Here is a 14,429-nt window from a genome sequence, read left to right on the forward strand (position 1 = left end):
ACACAAAGAACTCACATCTTTTCAAGCTTCAATAGTAAATATTCTGCTACTATGTATTAGATACTGCATGCTTTGCCCAAGCTAAGATGAAACCACATCATAAATCAATAAGCATTTTGCATTTTCTTTCATTATTTACTCAAAGTCATGCCTACTGCACCTCTAAACATTTCATTAAATCCAATTATACAGCAAACACTCCCAAAATAAACTTAGACTCTATTGCAGTTTCACTTAACAGTATATAAAATGCTGTGTTGTGACAAGTATCAATTATCCATTAGATACTGAATCAATTTTTCTTAAGCACTACTAACTGCTTGCTTTTCTTGAAGCTGGATCATTCTGAAAATTTCGACAGGGTATTCTCAATGGTCGCAAATTAGGTTAGAAAATTTTGTCTCATATTTATTCAACCTTGATTTCTTTTAATGGATCTCAGGCTTCCACAATTAGATGAATCATAATCCCTGGTCATGACAAACCTTCTTGGTCTGTCTATCATCTATCTATATCTATCTATCTATCTATCTATCTATCTATCTATCTATCTTCCATCTATCTATCATCTATCAAGCCTTTATTACTTATTTATCTATGTATTTACTTATAATAAATAATACAGTGAGCACCAGTAAACCCATCACCAGCTCACCAACTTGGACCTTAACAATCACATCCAGCTATTGATCCCCCCCACTTAATTCCCCAGCTTTTCCTACCTGAAGTTACCACTTGCCCGAATCTTTTGTCATCAATCCCTTACTATGCTTCTAAGATAGTATTATTTATCCTATATGAAGCCCTAGAGATAATATATTTTTTAAATTTTAGTTGTTTCCCACCTTATCAATTTTTTAAAGATTTATTTATTTTTGGGAGAAAGAGAGAAACAGAGCATGGGTGGGAGGGGGCAAAGAGAGTGGGAAGTGGGAGTAATGGAATCTGAAGCAGGCTCCAGGCTCTGAGCTGTCAGCACAGAGCCTGACGTGGGGCTTGAACCCACAAACTGCAAGATCATGACCTGTGCCAAAGTCAGCCATTTAACTGACTGAGCTACCCAGACATCCCTGTTTCCCACTTTATCAAAAGGGTCACACGTAATGTTTGGGGCTTACTTTTTTACTTATTGATTTCTTTTTAGTAGGTTTACTCTCAGAGAGTGACTTGGTCTCACATTCTGTTGGTGACTATAGCTCCCTTTATTCTTGTCTATAGTATGTATCACAGATAAAAACATGGGGAGGTAGAGTGACCTGTCCAGAAGGACCCAGTGAATGTAGGGCAGACCCAAGGCTGGGACTCAGTTACCTCCTAAGTCTTGGCCCCCTGCTTATTTCCTACCCATCAACTATTTTTTATTAAAAAATTTTTTTAAAGTATTTATTTTTGAGGGAGAGAAATATAGGATGAGCAGGGGAGAGACAGAGAGAGAGAGAGATACAGAATCTGAATCAGGCTCCAAGTTCTGAGCTGTCAGCACAGAGCCTGACGTGGGGTGTGAACTTGAAACGTGAGTTAATGACCTGTGCTGAAGCCGGACCCTTAACCAACTGAGCCACCCAGGTGCTCCTCTTTTATTTATTTATTTTTTAATTGAGGTATAATTTATGTAAAACTTATTTGTTTCAGATGCACAACATAATGATTCAATATTTATGTATAGTGCAAAAGGTCACCACAATATGGCATCCATCGCTATATATAATTACAAATTTTTTTCGTGTAATGGGAAATGTTAAGATTTACCCTCTTAGAAACTTTAAGACATACAAGGCAGTATTATTAACTGTAGCCACCATGCCATACCTTACATCTCTATGACTTATTTATTTCATAACTGGAAGTTTGCATCATTTTGGTATACCCTTCACCCATTCTGCCCATACCCCACCCCTGCATCTGGCAATTACCGATCTGTTCTCTTAGTCCTTTGTTGATGTTGTTTTTAGGTTCCACATACTGGTGAGATCATATAGTGTTTGTCTTTCTCTGTCTGACTCTAGCAGCTGGATGTGGAAAGATCCATCATCCTTGGGTGGCCAACACTCCAGGACAGTATGAGGTCAGAAAACTGATCCTGTTTTTGGATTTTCTTTCCCAAGAAAACTTACACTTTAGAAGACAGCCCCTGGGGCCAGCAGGTGACGGAGCCTGAGGCCCAAGGGATGGCAACTGAGCTCCGTGAGGGGAAGTATGATGCTGCCTGGAGAACCATGATTCCCTTCCGTCCCAAGCCAAAGTGAGTCCTGGGGGGGGGGGGCAGTACCCATTAGGACAATGTTCCTCAGATGCTAACACCTACATCCCTCCCAAAGATGTCTCTGCACCTTCATGTCACCCAGCACAGCCAAATATCTCTAGGGCAGCCTGAGGCACATCAGAAGACAGTCAGATCATTCATTCTTTCTTTCTTTCATTCACCTATTCATTCATCCAACAAAGATTCGCTGAGAACCTACCAGACACTGTGTTAGACCTCAAAGGAAAAGTAGTAATTAAGGCAGACGTGATCCTTTCCCATCATGAGGACCACACATTGGGGAAAAAGACAGTAAGCAAGTAAACTGATAAATAAACATGTGGTTGTAAGCTGCTTGAAGGCAATGCGATGAAGTTCAGTGTTGGGGGGGTGTTGCTGAGGGACACTGAAACAGTGAGAACATGGTGGGCACTTGGTACTTAAGCTGTGTCCTGTAGCATGCACATGGTTTTACTAGGCCGAGTAAAGGAAGAGTGGCCTGGGCAGAGAGAACAGCGTGTGCAAAGACCTGGCCTTGAGGTGGAAGGAATGTAACACGGTGTGTCCGGGAACTGAAAAGGAGGCCAGTGTCCCTGGAGTCATGTGTGACGGTGGACGTGAGATGAGGTCGCAGAGGGACATAAGTCTCCAGAGGGCGCATTAAATATGTTAGTCTTCATCCTAAGGGAGATGGGGAGCTGTTAAATGCCCTGTGAAGTTATCCTTAAACTTAAGAGTTAAAGAAATCCAATGCATCCTTCTCTAGTTTAAATCAAAGTTTAAAATAAGCATTCCCAAATGTTTTCTGACTTCTACAACTTTGTTTTCAGAGAATCAGGCACATATGCTGCAGAGAATCAGGCACATATTCACTTATTCATCATCCGTGAACAGGACCTTCACATTCTTCCAGAGTGATTCTAGAATCATCCTAGAATCACCACCGGGACTCCGTTTTGTAGTAATCATTCCCTCTTCTCTCTCACATGTTTGCTAAGATTTTAACTATCAATGAACTGCAGTTGTTTTCCTATTTTTTTGGAAAACCTGAGCTCCCATCACTACATCGTTCCCACTGAATTGCTCTTATCTCCACCGAGAATAAATAATGTGGGTCCTTCGGGGTGCTTAGGCAGTGTCATTGAGAGAAACATCCTGCTTCTACGTGGCATTGGGTGTAGTGGCACCAGCTCATAGATTCTCACCCTTTCTCTGCAGTCACACATGGCCCCATGTACCAGCGATACCTGGTACAGACTCCCACCCTTCCTAGCCCCTTCTCTCTCTAGCACGTGGGCAAAGCTGTGGCTACCCTTGACTAGAACACACAGCTGTGGCGGCTGGTGGGCAGTAAGGCTGGGAAGGGCCAGTGAGTGGAGGAGAGGCTGCAGCCCAAAACAAAACAAAAGCATCCATGGGTTTGGCATTTTGTATTCTCATCTCTCTCCCCAACTCTTTTTTCTTTTAATTGAATTTTCTTCATATTGAAACATATAGTGTTAAAGCAATTTTGAAAGAAAAAAGTAGAAATTATATATAATCCCAACACCCTACTCCAATCATTATTTCTGTATTTGTGAATCGTTTCCAGGGATATGACCTTATCATTCTAATTTATTTGCTTTTTATTCCATTTTTACTATTTTTGTGAAAATTATATAAGCAAAATATAGAAAACATGAAACAGAATCTCTTCATTTACCTTTACCAATTCTAATCTCTTTGCCAAAGTCAGCTTTATTAATAATTTAGAATACATGTATATATACATATATAAATACATAAACGCACATGTACACAAAATATATAAATATGTAAATGTGTATATACATAAATATATAAATGTATACATACAATTGTTAATAGTGGTTGACCTTACATATGAGTTTTGTCTGCTATCTCTCATTTCTTCCTTTTTTTAAGTTTATTTATTTATTTTGAGAGAAAGAGAGTGTGTTGGGTAGAGGCAGAGAGAGAGGGAGAGAGAATCCCAAGCAGGCTCTGTGCTGTCAGTGCAGAGCCTGATGAGGGGCTTGATCCCACAAACTATGAGACCATGACCTGAGCTTAAATCAAGCTTTAGATTTTCAAGCAACTGAGACACCCAGGTGACCCCTTCCTTTTTTTAAATGTTTATTTATTTTTGAGAGAGAGAGTATGTACACATAAGTGGGGGAGGGATGGGTTGCGGGGACAGAGGATCCAAAGCAATCTCGGTACTGACAGCACAGAGCCTGATGTGCAGTTCAGACTCACAAATCGTGAGATAATGACCTGAACTGTAATCAGACACTTAACCAACTGAGACACCAGTTGGCCTTTTTATGTAAGTAAAGATACTTTTTTACTTTTTTATTTAAGTAAAAACATAATGAATTTATTGACCCAAAAGTGGCCTTTTCCCCCCCTTACTTACTATGCTCAGAGCTCTTCTCATATTCCACATATCTAAGCCAGAATGCAGAACCCAATGCAGGAGTTGAACTCACAAACTGTGAGATCATGACTTGAGCCAAGATCAGGAGTTGAATGCTCAACCAACTGTGCAACTTGGACACCACTGTTGTTTTCTGGCTTTTAACTATCATACAGAGTAGATTAATGAGAAAAAAAACCTCATGTTTTTGTACATCCAAATGACCACACTGTGCTCTTTCTATGGTATATAATTCATTTCTGCAAAATTTTGCCCTTGGCTGAATTCTCTGTCTTTAGACCCTTATCATAAGGGTAACTATATGATCTGTGACTTCTCTGCTAGGTTTCCTGCCCCTCAGCCCATGGACGATGCTGGCCTCTTCTCCTACCTCACATTGTCCTGGCTCACTCCACTCATGGTCCAAGGTTTGCAGAGATGCTTGGATGAGAACACCATCCCCCAGCTGTCGGTCCATGATGCCTCGGAAAAAAATGCTAAAAGGTAAAAGCCCTATTGACAAACCCCTGGGTTGGTTAAAGACCATGTCCTATAGGATTGATGACCAAGGATGCTTAAGAGTAGCACATCGGGTCCATCGTCAGACAACCAAAGAATATTGGCTCTACCTTGGTAGCAAGAGGCCTCACCATATTTCATGAACCCCCTGAAATGATACTTATTTTATATGTATGGGCTGGAGACCTTTGTCTGGAGCAAGGATTCACATCTTTTACCAGATTTGCCTAAGGGCCCAAGACCCCAAGAAAGTTAAAAATTACTGCTTCCTGTCCCTTTTGCTTTTTCTTCTCCATCAGGCATTTACCTGTGTCACTCATCATTAAATTTTGGGTTAGGGGACTAGTTTTCTAACCCTTAACTCCTAACTAACTAGTTGTATGGTTGAGTTTCTTACACGACCTACCTCACAAGGTAATATGAAGATTAAGTGGGGTGGCGGGACAAATAAGCGACTTCAAATGTTCTGTACTAATGTTCCTACCTCTAACTCCTTCATGAGAGACACCAGGTAGTGAATCACATTATCCAAATGTGCTCCAGAAAATGGTAGTCCATCAAGAGCTTCCCCGAAGAGAGCATTCTGTGGTCAAGAGCATTTGTGAAATGTGGCTTACTTATTGCGAGGTCTCAGAGATTTGTTTACAAAGCAAATTAATGAACTTAAGGCACTGGGAAAACAGAAACTAGTTTAACTTTGACCCATTGCTTCCCAGAATTAGTAAAGTTTTCAAGGAGCACCGACCTCTTGCATAATGCCGGATGTTGGTCAGAATCTCACTGGCTGCCAGCTATGACGTCAGGCAAGTCACTTACTCTTTCCAAGATCCTGTGTCTTTATGTATAAAAAAAAGGATTATAAAATTTATCTCATGGTCCTTCACAGAATTGTTGTAAGAATCATAAGAGATGATAAATTCAATGTGAAGCACCCAGAAAAATGCCTAGTGCATAATATGCAGCCAGTTAAGTGTTTGTCCTTCTGTGACCATTATAGGCACAGGATCTCCTAATCTATGTTTATTCACTTGAGTCTCACTGATTCTGCTGTTTTTGTTCTATAACTCACACGAAAGTGTCCACCAATATTTTTTTTTTAATAAATCACTCCACTTTGGGATGTTTATTTGAAAAAAATAATTACCCGTGCATCCACACCTTTAGAGAGACTTTTTTTAATCTACATTCACCACTGAACTGACAGGGTCCTGGGGTGCATCTTCCCTAGTCCTTCAGAAGAACTTTGACTTCTGTGAGGATTTGCTGACAAATTGCCAGCCATCAATCATCACTACCACTCACAGCAGCCACAGCAGCAGAGCCACGATTGTCACCACCATCACCTTCATTATTACTATCACAATTTGTATTTCTCATGTGCCCATCAAATACCTCCTGTGACCATCACAATAGGGTTATAATTTCCATATGCTATTTCCCCCAGATTACATATGAAGAAACTGGAAACTCAGAGATGTAAGATTATGTTCCCTGAATCATAGTTAATGAATGGAGGAAGTGAAGTCTGAAACCAGCCTTTTGAAAAATTTTTTCTTCATTTATCTTAAAGCCTACTTATTTTGAGGTGGGGGAGAGAGGCAGAGAGAGAGAGAGAGGGAGACACAGAATTGGAAGCAGGCTCCAGGACTGTCAGCTGTCAGTACAGAGCCCAACGCAGGGATCCAACCCATGAATCATGAGATCATGACCTGAGCCAAGGTCGGATGCTTAATGGACTGAGCCATCCAGATGCCCCTGAAACCAAGTCTTTTGAATCTAGTGATGGTGGTGAGAAATTGATACAGTTGCTAACAGAGTTGAGGGCAGGCTATGGGGAGACTTGGATTTGTTTAATCAAGTGGAATTAACTTTTTATCTCTGTGGATTGAGGGACATGTGCGGGTAGAGCTGGAACGAGGGGCAATGGCCCCACAGTTTGGCCCACAAATCATGAAATCCTCTAACACATATGGATGTCATGGGACATTTTTGCTTTACTGACCTAGGACCCAGAACCGCCCCCCCCCTCACCTTATCTGGCCCACCCCGATGGGCTAGGATGGGACAGTTGTTTTATAAATTCAGGGAGGAAAACACAGCCTGGAGGTTTGATGGCAGGTAAAGGAAGGTAGGACAGGAAAATTCTCATGGTGTTTGTTCCCTTCTGGCTTTAGGCTGGGCACGGGTGTCCGTGGCTGTATGAGTAAAGGGTAGAAAGTGCTAGAACTGCCGTGCGAGCCTTGGTGACAGAACATGCATAAGCAGTGCTGCTCTCAGGCCCTGAGCACAAAGGATGGTTCTCCAGGCTCTTGCTCTGTAAGGAGTGGAAGCCTCAGGTAGTCCTGGAGCCCTCGGGCATAGTCCGTGATGTTCTTACTATGGCCAGTGGTCATTGCCTTCCAGACAGTGGGACACGATGGAGCCAGGAAGTAAAAGGGCAGATGCCAACATGGTGATTGCAACTGGGAGGCCGGATTATGATGTGTGGGAGGCATCCTGGGCCACTTTAAGACCCAGGAAGCCGTTAGCACCACAATGACTATTTTCCAGCCACCGGCTCCTGCATCAAATATAATACAAAATAAAAGAGAAGTATAAGAGAGTCAACAAAATTCTTAATTTCTGTCATGGTGCCTTCTTGGATGCTTTCTTGAAATATTGCTTTTCAATTTTCCCCCCCAAAGAAATGTTTTTGGTGTTATTGTGTTGCTGGTGTAATGCAAACAGCCTAGGCATCATTCACTCAGATTGGCAAAATAAGGGCACATGTTTATATTTTTCATTTATTTTTTTAAGTTTCTCTTAAACTTGAGTTAATTAATTAATTAAAATGCTTATTTAGTTTTGAGAGAAAGAGAGAGAGAGAGAGAGAAGGGGAGGGGTACAGAGAGAGGGGGACCGAGGATCTAAAGTGAGCTTTGTGCTGCCAGCAGAGAGCCTGATGCAGAGCTTGAATTTACCAACCATGAGATCATGACCTGAGCTGAAGTCAGACACTTAACTGACTGAGCCACCGAGGTGCCCCTAAGGGCACACTTTCAATTAGGTGGTCCAACATTGGGGCACCCTGTGGGGGGCTTTGAAATAAGTGGAGGGACAGAATTTTGGATTTTGTGAACCTTAATCTGTGTATAAAAAAAAGGTGACACTATTCAAAGTCTTAGGCTATTTCCTCAACTAACCGTATTTCAGGGTAACAAAATAGTTGATGAAAGAATGTTATTTGTTTTATAGAAAAATCCAAACTACTAAGTACAGAAGGAATTGCAGACTTAGAAATCACTATTTTGCCAGCCCTAATGGATGTGGATTTAGGCGATGGTCATAAATGATGAGGAATGAATGGCAGTGAAAGAGTCAGGCTGATACACCTTAATCCACAGATACGCTGAACATTACTAACAATGGGACACCTGACCTCGTGTCTTCTGACGTTATGCAAAAGAAGTACACTACATCACCTGTTAAATATTTTTGCCAGCTGACCTGAATTCTGAATTTCATTAAGCCTCTAAATCTAACTACGAGTTTAATAGAAAATACAGAGCATAGAAGGTTATATTAGACAACACCACAGGGATGTAGTCAATCAAATCCAGGATGTGGGAAATTCTATGGAATAAATGACCCAATTTCTTCAACAAACAAATGGCAGAAAGTGCAGAAAAGGGGAAACTGTTACAGGTTAAAATGAGATGCAGGAAATCTATCAGATTTGTCATTTAAATGCAGTATGTATGGAATGCCTAGGTGGCTCAGTCAATTAGGCATCTAACTCTTGATCTCCCCTCAGGTCTTGATTGAAAGGCTGTGAGTTCCAGCCCCATTGCTGTGATCCATGCTGGGTGTGGAGCCTACTTTAAAAAAAATAATTAAGTGCAATATGTGGACCGTGTTTGGATCTTGACTTAGGCAGACTAACTATAAAAATGTGTTTTGATGCAGTTAGAGAAATTTGAATACAGACTGTGTATTAAATGCCATTAAGCAATTTTATTAATATATTATATTAATATATAATAATTAGTAGTTATTAATAATTAATAGTTATAATAGTCATTAATTAATAACCATTATATGGTCACTATAGGATTTTTAAAGGCCTTATCTGGAAGGGATACATACGAAAGCATTTGTAGATGAAATGATATGTCTGCAATTTGCTTGAAAATCTCCAGCTCCCCCCCCTCAAAGACAAATAGACAGGAAGAGAGAGGAAACACTAATGTCAAATATCAAATATCAATCACTCTTGAAGCAGGGGAATGGGTGTTTAGGGAGGTTCCCTATGCTGTCCTCTCTACTTCTCTGAGGTTTGAAAACTTCTGTAACAAAGCTCCTAGGCTTGCAAGATGTAAGACATCTGGGTAACATATGCAAAGACATTTCACTTGGTTCACTTTTCCTCTTTTCAAGGCTCTGCCTCCTTTGGGAAGAAGAAGTCTCAAAGCATGGGATAGAAAAAGCTTCAGTGTTCCGAGTGATGATGAGGTTTCAAAGAACAAGGGCTATTTTGGATATATTTCTGGGCTGCTGCTTCTCTGTCATGAGCGTGCTGGGGCCGGTAAGTGGCTGGCTTCGTGAGGTGTGGGGCTCCAGGCTTTAGAAATTAGCATGCTAGGGGTGCGTGAGTGACTCAGTCGGTTAAGTGTCCGACTTCAGCTCAGGTCATGATCTCATGATTTGTGAGTTGGAGCCCTTTATCGGGCTCTGTGCTGACAGCTCAGAGCCTGGAGCCTGCTTCAGGTCCTATGTCTTCTTCTGTCTCTGCTCCTCCCCTCCTCAGTCTCTCTCTCTCTCTCTCTCTCTCTCTCTCTCTCTCTCTTCAAAATAAATAAACAGAAAAGGAAAAAAAAAAAGAAATTGGCACATTCAAGTCCACACCAGGTGCTGGGGATTGTTGGCCTCTCAACTGCTACTCAGAAGATAAAGAACTTTTGGAGACAATGGAGCTAGGAGTAGTTAGAAATATGAATTCTTTTTTTTAATGTTTGTTTATTTTTGACAGAGAGAGAGAGAGAGAGAGAGAGAGCACACATGTGTTCAAGCTGGGGAGGGGCAGAGACAGAGGGAGACAGAGTATTCAACGTGGGCTCTGCACTGACAGCAGAGAGCCCAGCGTGGGGCTGGAACTCAGGAATACCATGAGATCTTGACCTGAGCGGAAGTTTAACCGACTGAGCCACCCAGGCACCCCAGGAGTGTGAGTTCTGCAGCCATTGCCTTGGTTCAAAGCTTGGCCCTGCCACTTAATTGCTGGGTGACTTTGGGCAAAATGTTTACCTTCTCTGTGCCTTTGGTTTCTTAAAGGAACCCCGTTACACTCTCAGTGGTAGACCTCATGCAAACCCTCATGTGTAAAATAGAGGGCATAACATTACCTGTCTCTCAGGGTAAATTTAAATGAGATAAATACATAAGGCACTTATTGCACAGCCTGACTCAGTATGAGCTGCTTTGAGAAATGGCTACGCAGCTTTGGGAAGGTAGGTGGCAGGAACTACCTGTCTCCTCCATGTACCATGGTTGAGATGAACTAGCTTTATTTCCTGTCCACCAGGTCCTCAGCCCAAGATTCCAAGTGCAGAGAGTAAGTCTCATTATCTCAGCTGGGCCCGCATGCTCGCCAGTTAGCCAGCAGAGCACAGGGCACTTTGACAACCCAGCCTGGACTGCATGCAGTGGGACAGGTGCAAATCTTTCCAGATGGAAACGGTAGTGCTATTACCAGCTAAGAGGAGGATGAACGTAGGTCAGGAGGGAACAACAGCTGATGACACCACAGAGCTATGTGACTTAGGTGACAGAGTGCTGGATAGTCTCCATTTGCCCCTCAGATCCACCTCCCATCATTGCCCATGCTGTCTGTGCCACTAATGCATGGTCTGTATGGATCACATTAATGAGGTCCCCCTGCCCTCTGGCTTCTGGTTGAGTTGGACCAATGGAAGAGTCCCAACAGGAGACTTGGGGGAGGGAGAAAGTGAAGGCAAGATATTTATTTATTTGATGGCTTCTTTCCCTGACACTGGAGGTTGGGGACCAGACCACTGGGAGGAGCCTTTTTTGTATGACTTTGTCCTTCTGGATTCCAGTGACTTCATCCTCCCCTGTCTCTCCAGGTCTGGAAGGTAACAGTTTCCTACTGTCACTGGCTCCATGTGCTCTGCCATCCCTTGTTGGATTTCCCAAATTCTGCCCACACCTTCGTAAAGAGTCACTTCATTAGCTCCTGAGTTACCTCTTTTGGGTGTGTGTTCTGTTTCCTGTCAGGGCAAGCCATGCGGTGGCAGAGCCGGGATTCGGATCTGGGTCTGTTCAGCTCCTGTCTCCTCCAAGGGGACTGTGAGCTTGAGAGCAAGGTTATGATTTAGTTAGTTTTAATCGTTTTTAAAATGTTTTTATTTTATTTTATTTTTGTGTGAGAGAGATCAAGCAAGCACAAGCAGGGGAGGGACAGAGAGAGGGCGACACAGAATCTGAAACAGGCTCTAGGCTCTGAGCTTTCAGCACAGAGCCCAATGAAGGATTTGAACTCATAAAATGCAAGATCATGGCCCGAACCAAAGTCAGATGCTTTAACTGACTGAGCCAACCAGGTGCTGCCGTTTTGGTCATTTAATAAGCTCCCAGCCTTGACCTGGGACCTCACATGCAGCCCATGTTTGATATGCCTGAAAGGATGGAGAGGTCTGAATAATCCAAACTCCTGTTTTCTTCTAGATGCTAGTTATACCAAAGATCCTGGAATATTTTGAAAAGCAGTCGGGGACTATTGCCTACGGCGTGGGCATCTGCCTTGCCCTCTTCGTCACGGAGTCCATGAAGTCTCTGTCCATGTGTTCCTGCTGGGTCTTGAGCCAGCGCACAGGCATCCGGTTTCGTTCTGCTGTTTTCTCCTTTGCCTTTCAGAAGCTAATGCAATTTAAGTCTCTAACACACATCACCACAGGAGAGGTGAGTGTCTGGGACTGGATACCGCAGGCCATGCTTGCCTAGCCTTCCTCCAGATATCCTCACTCTGGAGGAAGTGGGAAGGAAGGGAGAAGGAGGAAAAGGAGTTAGGAGATGGGGAAGAAAGAGAAAAAAAATCATTCCTAAGAGGAGTGTTGGAAATCACCAACAATTACCTCCGAGGACAAGAACAGATCAATGGTAACCCAGGGGGATGCCACTTCTATTCAGAGGACTTGAAAGACATTTATTGAACACATAGTTACTGAGGTCTATTCTGGGCCTGACTCTGTTCTAGGCCCAGAGGATACAGCAGTGAACAGAAAGACACCAATCCTTAGGATAAGCACATCGGAAAGTGCACCCCCCTCACCCAGCCTGGGAAGGAGGCTGAAGGAGGACATTGACAGCTCAGGGAAACCAAGGGAGAAGCAGTTGTAGATTACCACTCTGAGTGTTCATTCTTGTTTGTGAAAGAGAAGGACTTAGATCTGGTTACCAGTTTCCTGCTCTTGCTTTCCTTATAAACAAACAAATGAACAAACAAACAACAGAGATTGGAAAAAGATGCTCCGACTTACAACCCACAGTCATGGGAGTATTGGAACTTTATGTACTTAATTTCATGTTCCCTATTTTCAGTTGCTTCCCAGTTGCTTCAATGAGCATGGATTATTTTTCTATTGAAACAGACATTTGATGGAGTGCCTGGGTGGCTCAGTTAGTTAAGCATCTGACTCTTGATCTCGGCTCAGGTCTTGATCTCAGGATCATGAGTTCAAGCCCTGCATTGGGCTCCATGAAAAAGGAACAGACATTTGAGTTTTTGGAAAATTGCTTTGACTTCTTACCCTCAAGACAGACCCATTTGCCATCTGACATCAGCAACTGTCCAAGCTCACTTAGTCTTATCTCCCCTCCTCCAGCCCTAGGTTGGCTTCTTATGTTTGGCCAGGCCTGGCTAACCCCTAATTCTCAAACACACCAGGCATTTCTACCTCCAGGCCATGTTGTTCATGTCACCCTCACCCCCTGTCCTTTTATAAGGCTGCCCCATATGCATCCCCTTCAAAGACACAAATCCTTTTAGATTCTGTCTATCACCCAAAATGACAGTGTTCGAATTACACAGGACAGATGTCCAAAGAAATGTCTGCTAAACTGACCACTGCTATCAAATGGATGCGTTTCCTAAACACAATTGGTAGCAAACATAAGGTATTTTTTTTTAATCATTGTTACCATTACTCTTCACCATTTTATTAGTCTTGGAACCATAGGCAACTCATCTCTCTGAAGCTGCGGAATAATAGTAAGACCAGCCTTACAGGATTGTTGTCTCATAGGACTAAGTGAGTTAGTCCATACAAAGCATGTAGGAAGGGGACAGCGTTTTAGAAGTTTAGATTGTATTACTGCTGATTTCTGTTAGGCCTTGAGCATGGGGGCTCCCTGTTGTCCTGCATTTGACTGAAGTTGAAATCCATGGCAGCCCTTCTCCCCACTGATCTTAGAAGAGTCATCATAGTCATTGCTAGCTTCCATTAAGCCTGACTTTGACCCAGGGCTTTACCTCATTAGCTCAGTCAGTCCTCCAGCAACACTCTTATTCGGTAGTTTCTGTTATTGCTCCCATTGTCACAGAGGTAGAAACGGGGGCAAGGAGTAGGAAACTTGTGCAAGGTCACGCGGTCGGTAGGCAGCAGAGCCTGGCTGCAGGGCCCGGGCTCTGAACCAGTGCATCTACCTGCCTTGCCAAAGAGACCGTCTACACTGAGGCCGGCTCTCTTTCCTTTTCCTTGGGCCTCGTTTCTGAGCACCTTCTCTGTGCAAAGCCAGTTTCCCCAGATGGCCTCACAGAACGTAAGACAAGATGGCCGACTCCGAAGTGGAGATGGAAGTAGCCGCTCACCTGAGGAATCCTAGCATTGCTTCTGGAAATTTTATCTTAACATTAATTTTAAAAACACCTGCATATGTTCTCCTTGGGATCAACATAGAATAGATGACTCCTTAGACCCAGTCACTTCCCTTAGACCTGGAGGTGACCACCATTATCAATTTGGCTTGTGTCCTTCTAGACTTCTTAAAGTACATTTTGGTACATGTGCAAGTTACCCATGGAAAATACATTGGACTTTTCTTCCTGCAATGAGAATTTTTAGGATCTAATGTCTTAGCTACTTTCAGATACACAATACAATATTGTTAACTATGATCAACATACTTATTTGTCTTATAACCAGAAGTTTTTACCTTTAGACCACATTTACCCATGTCCTCCCCACCCCCCATATA

General features: G+C 42.7%; 1 protein-coding gene across 3 annotated transcripts in view; it reads left to right on the plus strand.

Moving 5' to 3' along the window:
• Positions 1–14,429, plus strand: part of ABCC11 (ATP binding cassette subfamily C member 11) — a 61,844-nt gene that overhangs the window by 466 nt on the left and 46,949 nt on the right. For all 3 annotated transcript variants that reach the window (XM_029925263.1, XM_029925262.1, XM_029925264.1), the window contains exons 2-5: positions 2,106–2,242; positions 5,004–5,162; positions 9,594–9,741; positions 11,901–12,134. In XM_029925263.1, coding sequence (XP_029781123.1) covers positions 2,106–2,242; positions 5,004–5,162; positions 9,594–9,741; positions 11,901–12,134 — 678 coding nt within the window. The remainder of the gene's footprint in view (positions 1–2,105; positions 2,243–5,003; positions 5,163–9,593; positions 9,742–11,900; positions 12,135–14,429) is intronic.

This window comes from Suricata suricatta, chromosome 16 (assembly GCF_006229205.1).
Source record: "Suricata suricatta isolate VVHF042 chromosome 16, meerkat_22Aug2017_6uvM2_HiC, whole genome shotgun sequence".
NCBI lineage: Eukaryota > Metazoa > Chordata > Mammalia > Carnivora > Herpestidae > Suricata > Suricata suricatta.